This window comes from Manduca sexta, chromosome 14 (assembly GCF_014839805.1).
Source record: "Manduca sexta isolate Smith_Timp_Sample1 chromosome 14, JHU_Msex_v1.0, whole genome shotgun sequence".
Lineage (NCBI taxonomy): Eukaryota > Metazoa > Arthropoda > Insecta > Lepidoptera > Sphingidae > Manduca > Manduca sexta.
The window spans coordinates 5433059-5444876 of record NC_051128.1 but is presented as its reverse complement, the minus strand read 5'-3'; the positions used below and the strand labels follow the sequence as shown (position 1 = coordinate 5444876).

The following is an 11818-nucleotide window of genomic DNA, read 5'->3' as shown; positions in this document are numbered from 1 at the left end:
CAAAACTGCGGTTGCGTAGCTCGCGCGTCGCGTCGGTGCGTTTGATGTAAAGCGCAGACAAAACGCTCTGTTTCAATACATTAGAGACGACGCTGACGTCAGCATCGGTAAGTGTTTGAATAAAGTTATACTTTGTCCATTGACTACACGTCAACGATGTCGCGCTATTATTGTGTCTCGTTGAACATTATAAAGGCACGGGTTGTCGCACGTGTTTTATACAGCCCCGGAGTATGTAGAGTTCCTGTTGTTGTTTTTCTAGGTATTAAGTTTTCTAATTAATTTAATTGAACTGAATGTTATTAAAATGTATATTTATTATGTATAAGATGTATTTCTTTAAAATATTTAATATGCACTTGCTACCAAACTTTGCTAAGTTATTATTGGCATCTGACTTTGAACTGCTGTTACTTATATTGGATAGGTTTTGTAGCATATTTAGCTCTATCACATGGTGTTAGCGCTTGAAATTATTTAGGTAATGTCGGATATCGATGGAGCCGCGCTCTAATAATGAGGAGGCACGCGAGAGGCCGCCGCCGCCGCCGCGCCGCCGCTCCGCGCTGCGTGCAGCGGTCGCGTGCCCGCGATGCAGCGCTGCGTGCCGTCAGCCCGCCGCGACCGACCGACCGCCGGCCCTGCGGCGCTGGCAGGCTCGCCGGCCTCGTGACAGTCGCGCGTCGGCTACCTACCCTTGCACACGTATTAGCGGCGTGCGCACACCGCTCACGGCAAGAACGCTCGTCGTATAATGAAGTGACTTTAATACCAACTGTAAAGTGAAGTGTTTTGTATGACAATATGGTGACTGGTATAGCGGGCAGCCCCCAGCACGCAGTATCGAACCCTGCGAACGGCGCCATGAACCCTCAGGGCCAGCCTGAGCAGAAGAAGGCGGGAGATAATAGAAGGGTAAGTTATTTGTATTTTTATAATTATATGGGGATTCAGTAATTTATTTTGAGATATCTAATAAAGTTTTAATATTTTTTTTATTGTGCAAAAAAATTTATATTAATGAATACGTAATATTTAATTTCAATAATACTAATTAAAATTAGATATTAATTTGCTTATAATATGTCTAATAAATATAATATCTCGTTATGTTTGTTGTGTCGTAAATGATAATATTGTCCTTTATAAGTTATAATGAATTTTAATATTGCATAGCAAATGAATTTTGCATGTGCTCATGACAATTTTAAAATACTTAAAGCTTGTAAAATGCAATTAAGAATAAAAAAAACATTACATCCTTAATTTAGTAGGGTATTTTAATATTGTGCCCTGACTCCTGGCTGTGCAGCTACGTGACTGCGACCGATATTACGCGCACTTGGACGGAATCTATTTTAATTATAGTTCCGTACGGAATTTAGGATAAATTCCAAATTGCAATCAATGAATTTCACTGTCAGACTATAATTAGTTTAAAATATTATCATTCCTTTTACCGCAAACCGCATTTAGCTTATATGTTAGCAGTGTGGCAAAAGGCTTATTTATTGATGCTTAGCAGGTTTTTGAAGATAAATAATTCGGAGATGGAACTTAAGCTCTTAGAGATAACGCAGAACAAATATGCATTCGAAAAAAGTCAACTACTCACGAGAATTGCAAAAATTCTTTATACAAGTCTCTAGTTTAAAAACCAATTTGTCACTGTCAATGTTATGAAGTCATCTCATCTTCAAAATAATAATAACAGAGTGCTTTACAGCTAACATATTTATTCAGCAATCAACCTAATCTATCGACGTCTTAAAACTTTATTGTCGTAAAAAAGAAAGGGTCAAGTTAATTACTCCAAACACTGATTAAAACGATTGATAAGTTTAATGTTAAAAAATCTATTAAAATCCGCTTCATCTCGCTACTTGGTACTAATCGTGGGACCGGGTGACGTTTTAAGATAAATTAGTAAAGGAACGTCGGCATGCACACGCTTATTAGCGTTTGGTTGAGAATCACGCAAACCGTCGTGTCACGCGTCTTCGTGATCTCGTCATAACTCATAGCACGCATCCGATATCTCAGTAATTAATTTAGAAGGAAAAGCTCTTGACATCTGTCTAGGTCCATTCATTCGTTTCGTGACTAGTGACAAGTTTTGAACGTTAAGCAAATGTTTTCTGACTGGCTGAATGATTGATTGTAGTGGCTATTTCGTACTTACCGACGGCTCTGTGTGCTGATTCGAGTAGACTTCTTATTTAAGTTACGGAATGTCTATCAAAATGTTTTGCAAATGTTTTGCTATTTTCAAAACTAGAGGATTCGAATATGCGTAGGGAAGAAAGATGCAATGAAAAATATTGTTTGATAACGTAGAGTCGCGCGAATGTTGCTATGTTTTTTTTTATAGGTTGTATTACTTTACACTTAATTTATACTAATGGTGGTTTAAAATTGTGACAACAGTTGTCTTATATAAAATCACATACTCGTACATACTCATATGCATACACTTTAAAACTGCTCTTGCGTCTAAACAAGATTTCAATTTGGCACCTCTGTAGCGCGAAGACACGGTGGCGCGGTGCGCTGTGTGGCGCCTAAATTAAAAACATTCAACTAGTTAAACTATATATCTGCGTGTCTCAACCAAAGAATATGATTATGGAGCTTTATTTTATTAAATTATTCAAAGTTTATATAGTCTGACATATGGTTAGCTCCGTGTTTGAATTTGCACCATTGACACTTGATATACATATCCACCAAGGTATTGATAATATTGAATAAGCAAGAATTTAAGTATGCTATCGCTATTTTATTCTTACGTTGTGGGTACGAAGGAGTACATTCCTATGAAACCGACATTCTCCAAATCTTATAATATTTCTAGTGATATGATGCGTAAAATGAAATACCCACAATATTTCTGTAGATATTTGAAATATTGTGTAATATAACTTATTTGTTAGAGATCACAAGAGGTTTTCCCACGCGGCCGGCGCAATGGCGCACGCACCCGGTTATTAAGCCTACGTTGGCAACTTTACACCAAATGATAGAGCATAAAGCCACCACCCACATCGCATCCTCTGCATCACTCTGAGTGTTACCTCGTGAATGACTGCCGACTCACTAAAGCAAAGTTTTATGGTTGCCAGTTGCTGAATTCAAAATATAAATATGAGTAATTGTACTATCAATATTACGCAGTATTAATAGTAGTTTTACTCTTTGAAGTATTGAGATTTATTTTGTATTTTTTTTTTGGGAGAATTTCGCAAATTGAAAGATGTACTTATGCATTTTTTAATTTTAATTCGATCTTTGAATAGCCTTGCTCTTCATATGGAATGGAGATCACCATAATTCATAACTATAATTATACGCAACTTACACAGTTTACAACATAATAATGCAATTTTCGTAAATCAATAAACATTTTGGCGCTACGTAACAGGAATTAATTCCACTAGAATACGTACATATGTTAATAAAATCAAATCTTCACAAGTGAGGAGTGTTGGCGCCCTTCCCACACCTTCCAAGAATTGATTGTCAACCCTGGTGGTCGGGCCAGACGGGCGGCGAGTGCGGCGGTGAGTCAGTGGCGGCGTGGGCAGCGCTCCCGCGTGGGCGCCCAACGCCGGCCCGTGGGCTAATTGTCGTGGGAACGTGGAGCCGGCCACAGCTCCCAGTGCCCACTGCTACCGTCGCCCACACCCGTACCGACGCTACCGATAAACTCATATCTCACGCAACACAATTTTCTCTACGTTTATGGAGCGCTGCTCGTGTTTAATCGCAAACTCTATATGACTACACTGTAAAGAACATAATTATAAATAATATTACGCATCTAAATGTAAATTGAAGATCTAGATCTATTTGATTGACTACTGACTACTGAGTTGATGAACAATGTGAAAGATTGATGATCGAAATTTACAAATATCATCAATCTATCTCACATACATTTATCATACAAATCGTTGAGTCGATTGAAATAACCGACACGTATTGCTTTCAAGTTGTTTCAATGGTGGTAGTTATTTATCGTATTAGTTTATTGGCCGTATGCGTCAAAAAATATCTGCTCGGCTGTAGGAAGCCTTAATAGGTACAATCCATCATCTAACGATAAACATCGCGAGATAACGCGGCGGCCTCGTCGCATCGCGTGTGACCGCGCGCGCTCACACCCGCACCCACGCGCCGCCGCACGCCGCCGCGCCGCACTCGCCCGCCTACATCGAGCGGCGACGAGACGCACGCGGCACTACATACCGACTACTCATAATGGATCAAACTTTACGCCTTTTACCATATCGAGCCGATTTTATTACGGGTATTAAGATAATAAAAAGCTAATGACTCAAGGTGATTAGCGCAATGCACTGCCATGCAGCGCTTTGTAATTTACAGCTATAAGTGGTGTTGTAACTATTTATGGGCAGGTGTGGCGATACCCATCAGACGGGCCTTTCGTCTCGTCATTTAGGTGTATGTAGAATATTGACTTCCTAGCGTTCTTTACTTCTAAAGTGTAACCATATTGAGCAAAGCAACGTTACGCATATTAATATCAAGTAATTTTAAACTGTAGTCTCGTGCCGCATCCAAACAAACAAACCTGGACAGCGAGCGGTATTTAGTAAGCTCGTGCCGGAAGTTCGCCGTCCGCTCCCACGCGCTGTTAGTTGGCACGCGACGCGGTCGCCGCGCGCCGCCACGCGTGCGCCGTGCCAGCTGCCAGCTCTGCCAACCGCCAACCGCCAGCGCCAGCTCATACCGGCCCGCCGCCCGCCCTACTCATGCCAAAACACCGCCAAGCCGCTTGGCGTCTCTCCCATCAATACTATTCTGATATACATAATTTAAATACCTTGACATACGATATTATAAAAGATTGAGAAAATCTATGCTGCGGTAAATTCAAAACATGTATTTCTTTATGTGGGTGATAGCTAAGGACAATTTATTTAAGTACCTACCTAATGCATATAATGTAAACGGCCACAAATAACATAAGGGGTTCTTAATTGAAAGTAAATACATAAATTACTGCGCATTGATTGATGACCCCTTGTATAGTAATATTGCGGAAATAAAAATGAAGTCCAAATAATGTCTGCCCTACATTCATGTCACAGAGTACAAGCTCCGTGTTACGTCAGTTAGCTAATCGTTTCACTAGTTGCAGTTAATGAAAATAGACGGGACGGCCGGATTGGTCGTTTGTTTCAATTTATCTTTTGAAACTCAGATTAATTTAGGTGACTGTTGCTAATTTCGAGAGATTAATACGTCCTACTTCGATAGCTTAACTTATAAGGATCGTTTTTCATACAAAACATTTTAAATACTTAGTTCAGTACTAAAAGCAAACGACCCCCTAAAACAAAGAGCAACAATGTCTTCTATGATGGGTTTTTAAAACTAATTTCGCGAATTAATAGTATCGAATGAAACCAGTCTAAACTCACTGCGGGTGCTCCGCGTCCGAGCTAGACGCTTTTGGCACGTGCGTGTCGATTTCTTCCAAGACGACGGCCGCTGACGCCCGCCCGGCGCCGGCCGCGCGACTATATCCATTCCGCATGACTCGCCAAACATTACGTAAAGCCGTCACGTTGATGGATTCTGTCTGGGACAGATTCTTACTCGTGATTATTTACATGTGCGACGCAGTACCGCAGTACGAGTAAGTGGTTGACACTCGTCAGTTTATCGTCAGCTCGTTTGTCCTGAAAAGTGAACTTGGACGTTGATAAAACTCGTCTATTTCTGTCCTGTACCTGGTGAAAGAATTAAGCGAATACTGCGCATTTCCTTGATCAAATATAAATTGTCTAGACATTGTACATTTGGCAGTATAACAATAGACTAGTGTTCAACGATTATGCAATTAAAATAAGTGATAACACAAGATTAGATCTAATTCCTGTTTGAAATTTCTTATTTACGTCAATGTTGTTTAGAAGGGAATCATAATTTGATATAGAAGATAAAATAAAACAAAAATAAATTTACATTTGGCTTGGTGTAGGAACCGAAGTATAGTATTTGTCTTATGGTCTCAATTTAGTATTATTAGTATGTTACCACCTAAGAGTGAATTATTTTAGTTCATAAGGAAAATTGAATTTTTGGTAAATTTGAGAAATACATAACTAAATAAAAAAATAAAATTTGAAAAGGTGAACAGAAAAGTTGTTAGTTTGCAACAAGTGCTATGTTTTATAGGCTAGTAGATAGCTTTACACGATATTGTACGGGACAATGAATGATAACTTCCATTTTCTTTAGAAATTTCTTGGTATCTTTGTTTGTAAATTAGACTAATCAACAAGTTAACACTATCGGGTCATAAGAAAGTTATCGGTCACAGATAAAAATTACTATGTAATAGATTATTCACAAATGTTTATTAAGTTATCCCCCAGACAAACTAATCTTAAAGGTCAATGACCACTTACTACTTAGGTTTTATTATCATAATTCATTAGAAGTATGAATTTCCCAAAATGTATCTATACTTTTTAGCCTCAATACACTGCATACTTATTTGTTTTTAATAAGTGCTATACTAAAATATTAATTATATTTTTTGTAAATAGTAGTTGAATTTATAAACTATTGCGCGTGTTCGCGTGATATTTCACAGTACACGTGCCGGCTTTAAGGACTATTCACACACGTTACAACGTGTCGGTGCCAACTACGGAATATTCACGAAATACGCCTGGAGACTGGCAGTCTAAAACCGTAGAGAATGACGTTATATGAGTATTTTTTTATCTATGTATATTGTCATAATAATTGTTATATTCATATTACATTCAATATACTTATATAAATTATAAATATGACGCATTGATCGATGAGTCCGTAATTCCATCAGTTTTCAACTTAAATTGCACACTGCTTACACAATAAATAAAAAATTTCTCCTAATCCGTAAAATAAAATAAAAATATGTTATAGCTTTTCCATCTATTCTAATGTATCAATATAGGGTGGCTGTCACTACTTTATTAACTAGCTATGCTATATCAGGGCACCGCAGCGCAGCATGGCGTGACGTACGAGCCAACACGAGTTCCACGTGCCACTTCGAGGACTTTTATCAGGCGCGTGTGATATTTGCGGGCTGCTCGTTTAACCACTCGTTACATTGATTGCACATGTTGTGACTTAAAAATAGATCTGCTGTGTATTAAATTTTCATACCATATAACGATACTATAATCATTGTGCCTTTTTCAATCGAAATATCGCTGCTAGGATTATTCTAATAGTAACCACGGTACAGTAAACACAACATTAGTAGTTTAATGAACATATCGTTAACAAATAACTAGTAATGTTTATCGACGATGTAATTCTGCGACGAGAATGTGAAGTAGGTTTATCGCCAGCCACAATGAGGAAAACATTACAGGCGACGGAACGCCTAGGCATGCACTCCCACATAGTTTCTGGCTACCTACTTTCGCACACATCATTCATCAGCGAACATTCAGTTTGCGGAAGCGGGGTTTGCGTGCCGGAAGGCGTCATACATTTCCTGTCCTCACTCCATTATTGTATTGTGGTATACTCATCGATGTGTGAAAATGCAAGGTAATTCCCCTTACAAAAGAACTGTTTTCTATAAAACTAGAAATGAAACAATTTTAAAAAAAGACACAATTTCTATTTCTCTATATAAAATAACCCAGAATACTTTATAGAAATCGTACTAACAACTCACTAGGTGTAAATGTTGAAAAAATTCACACGCGCAAACATAAAGCGGATAAATCGATACAAACTACCAACTAACTTTTTATCTTATGTAAGCGACACGTGATTAAGTAGACTTACGTTAGAAAAAAACGAAGACGTTAAATTCGCACGTAAATTATCGGCGGGCAGCAGGTGTGACGGCGGGCGGTGATTTATCACGATCATTAAATCCTTTGTCGAATGTGCGCCGGCGACAGCGGGGGCATAGATTAAAATAATAGCGTCACGTGTCGCGTGACGTCACGGATCAAATGTTGCTACACCGTTTCGCGGGTTTTATTCATTGGTGATAATTAGCATAATTTATTAGCTAGTTTTCCTAATAGCAATAATTTACTTCTACAAAAAGTATCGTTTATATTATTGATATATATTATAAGTTTTGCGACAAGTAACACGGGACAATTCCGAAATGCCGGAGTCGTGACGGCGTCAGCTCGTGCTCAGATCACGACAAAACTCGGCCTTCACCTTGAGCAGACACGCACGCGCCGCCATCAGCGTGTAACGAGAGATTAATGGCTCTTTTTGTCACGCGCCCCGCTTAGCGACACACGATAAAATGGACGCTGTTGTTTATGTGCGCACATGAACCTATTGTGTAGGTAGATATCATTTGAATTACCATCGCTTCTGTGATTAGTATTGACGATCTTTGCAACGTTTGATATTTAAAAGTTAATTAGGTATTAGATATGTATGTATTTAATGCTAAGGAGGACGTCTCCATAACTTTTGAATATTTAAATGCCACTTTATTATTTTCTTCTATATCAAAGGCTAACCTTCACCTTGCACTTAACATTTAGTTCCTAGAGGTGTTAATTGTTCAATGTATTTTACCTTATTTTATACTTTTTTTAGCGGTGGTTCTGATAAACAACGTTGTTATAATTTATTCTCAGAACCGCAAACCTATTATTTTCTTTTTAAAGCAGCAACTACATTAAATGTGTCCATGTATGACCATATATATATATTATGCAAAACCGTACACTCGTGTCGTTTGTGCATACATTAGAAATTCATTATATAGGTATAAAATTTATTTTAATGTTTATTTCAACAGAGCAACAAGCCGATAATGGAGAAGCGACGGAGGGCGCGAATCAACAACTGCTTGAATGAATTGAAGGCGCTGATACTGGACGCTATGAAGAAAGACGTGAGTGTTTTGTAATCCCACATTAAAATATATTATCACAAATGGACACTATAGAACTGCCTAAAGGTGATAAATATGGTCCTGCATTATTTAGACTTGCTACAATATTCATTAGCGTAGAATAGCAAATGTCTAACTCGATAGATATACGTTAGTATTCATACTAAAATACATAACGAGATATTATAACCAAATTTTAGATAACATGTATAGTTGATACATTATTAAGTTGATTTTAATATTCAATAAGTACCAGTTTTATTACAACCTTAAAACTATCAGGTTTTTACATTACTATTATTCTTTCAGCCGGCAAGACATTCGAAACTGGAAAAGGCTGATATCCTGGAAATGACGGTGAAGCATCTGGAAGGCCTGCGATCGGAGAGCAACGGGTCCCCGGATCGATTCCGCGCTGGGTACAGGCAGTGCGTGTCTGAAGTGGCCAAGTTCCAAGGGCTGGAGTCAGGGTTGAGGAGAAGACTTGTGAAGCATCTAGAGTCGTGTGTGAACACTCCTGGAGCCAGGCCCGCTGGAGCGCCCACACCGCCCTCAGACACTGAGGATGCCTTGCCTCATCACTCTACCATTTTTATTTCGGGTGAGCATTCAATTAACTAATATTGAATGATAAAACTATTAGTGAGAAGAAATCTAAAATAATATTTTTGTATAATGTAATTATTATACTAATTCGATATAGACAAGAAATGAAAATAAATATTCCAGTACTTGCGAATAAAATGAATTCTAACTGGAAAGTATGATTATTAAATCATAACCGGTCATTGTATGCAAAACGTGGACCTTGATAGCGTATAACAGTTGTGTTCATTGTCCGCAGCCGGTCCTGGCTCTGGGGTCCGCTTGGTGCCCACACGGCTGTCTAATGGCGACATCGCGCTCGTCCTGCCGGCCGGGGTCACCGCCAACAACCTCGGAGCGATGCCCACTCTCGTGCCGCTCTCACCACGAGACGCTTCCTCTTCCTCATCATCAGAACCCAGGTGCTACTCCCCAGCTAGTTCAGGCTGGAGCACACCACCCCCCTCTTCCGAAGAACCTGCTCCCCTAGCCCTCGTCACCAGAAGACAGCCGCCCGAAGACAAGCCTTGGAGACCTTGGTGACACTACTTCCATTCCCTCATCGGTTCTGTGATATTATAATTGTACATATTGGAGTATTGAAGTTCCTAGCTATAATGCATAGTGTATGTGAAGACTTTATCTAGTTGTCAAAAGTTACTTGCTTGGTCAGTTGTTTTGAGTGATGTTTGTATTTATTTGAAAATTTTCGAGGTAACAGCTAAAGTACTATAATTTAGGATAACATTTACATTGAGCATGATAACACTCATGAATTTTCACATATAGACTCATTTAAAAGGTAATATTTGCTGCGTTGTTGCTTAGTGAGATAAATAAACCCTTGATACTCGTATATTTAATGATCAAAGACAGAATATCGCGTAGCGTCTCACTATACTGACGGTGCCGCGGCTGCAAATACAAGGGACATCTCTAATCAATATTGGTAAAAATAAATAATAATCCCAAAGTGAAAAGTTATATTGCCTGTCTTGTGCTCTGTGTAAATAAATATCTCCGTAACAATAAATGTAAGCCGTAGAATATAACTTGTATATTTATGGATGACATCTGAGGCAGTATTTCATGCATGGACTCGACAGTCCTTTTCATTACATAAGATAGATTTAAAGTGCCATTTATTCATTTAATATTTATTAAGTTCATTTACCTTGTAAATAACGGCTGTAGTCAATATTTGCTGATTAATATTTACGCTACGTTTTCATTTTGTTCCGGGGCTATTAATTATATTTGATTAAGTAAATAATCCTTTTGCAATTCCATGATTAATTTTGAATAAATATAATTCGCTGAGTTTTATGACGTAATATAAAACGGCAGTTTACTATTCGAGAAACAAAATTGAAAGATACTTGATAAATCAGAATAACTTTATTATTTTATATTTAATACTTTACATCTAATTATTTTACCTTAACTGCCATTTTAAATTTCGTTCTATAAATCAAGTAGGGAATTGTGGAGAGAATTCTTCGTGCCTTATACAGCAAAATCATACGGTCTTCCACGACATAGGTTTAAGTATTGCTATAAGTATATTTGCATAGAGCATGAAACCGCGGCGACTTTTGTAGATTGTATGTAAATGTATGCGTAATGCGTTACGACAATTGTCGACCGTACATGTTCCCTGCAATAAGGCTTAATGAGATGTAAAACAGTTTGCTAGATATTAAACACGTATTTTTATATTGTTACCGAAATAAACCATTAGTATAGTGTCTTCCTTCATTAGTTACCGATACCGATCGTTGGATATTGTTTGGGATTATATAAATCGATTATATTTTGCAATGTATAAATGTTTCTAACTTTGTGGGTCATCCAACTTATTGACACACCACTGAAATATAGGTGAAATATTTGTATTTACATTTAATGTAAGTAAATATAACAGATGTATTTATTGCGACCGACATGGTTTTGAGCATTATTATAAGTCTTATTATTATTTTAATATAAATTACTATGTTAAGAAAAAGTGATACTATTTTACATACATTTATGATGCCTAATTATATTATTGTAAATATGAGAAATGTACCTAAAATATGCCATTAATTGTGTAATAAATCAATAACATAATATCAATGCATTTTTTTATACCTTTCCTCGAATCACTTATGTAAAGACATGGCCACAGAGATAGAGGTTTCATTCACCAATCTCTACCTTTTCACATATTGCACCTCCACGCCAACCTACGTGTGGTAGTTTCTGTGAGGTGTCTTCGATACATTGTTACAGTAATTCGCACAACCAGAGCACGCGATCATCACGCGACATGAA

At 37.9% G+C, this 11818-nt stretch overlaps 1 protein-coding gene across 3 annotated transcripts; it reads left to right on the top strand.

Moving 5' to 3' along the window:
* Positions 1-644: 644 nt before the first annotated feature.
* LOC115439945 (protein hairy) lies at positions 645-11616 on the top strand. 3 transcript variants are annotated; one of them, XM_030164035.2, is made up of 4 exons: positions 645-915; positions 8822-8917; positions 9227-9518; positions 9762-11616. In XM_030164035.2, exons 1-4 carry the CDS (start codon positions 805-807, stop codon positions 10043-10045), a joined length of 783 nt encoding a protein of 260 aa, XP_030019895.1. In that variant the 5' UTR covers positions 645-804; the 3' UTR covers positions 10046-11616. The 3 variants fall into 3 exon arrangements, with proteins under 3 accessions (XP_030019895.1, XP_030019903.1, XP_037294488.1); XM_030164043.2 differs by lacking the exon at positions 645-915 and adding an exon at positions 8081-8353; XM_037438591.1 differs by lacking the exon at positions 645-915 and adding an exon at positions 8082-8357.
* Positions 11617-11818: the final 202 nt, after the last annotated feature.

Bases quoted from the DNA above. Each gene is read 5' to 3' on its own strand.
- LOC115439945 (XM_030164035.2), top strand. From the start codon at position 805: ATGGTGACTGGTATAGCGGGCAGCCCCCAGCACGCAGTATCGAACCCT. The intron at 916-8,821 runs GTAAGTTATTTG...TTATTTCAACAG, and splicing joins AGGCGGGAGATAATAGAAGG to AGCAACAAGCCGATAATGGA. The intron at 8,918-9,226 runs GTGAGTGTTTTG...TTATTCTTTCAG, and splicing joins TGGACGCTATGAAGAAAGAC to CCGGCAAGACATTCGAAACT.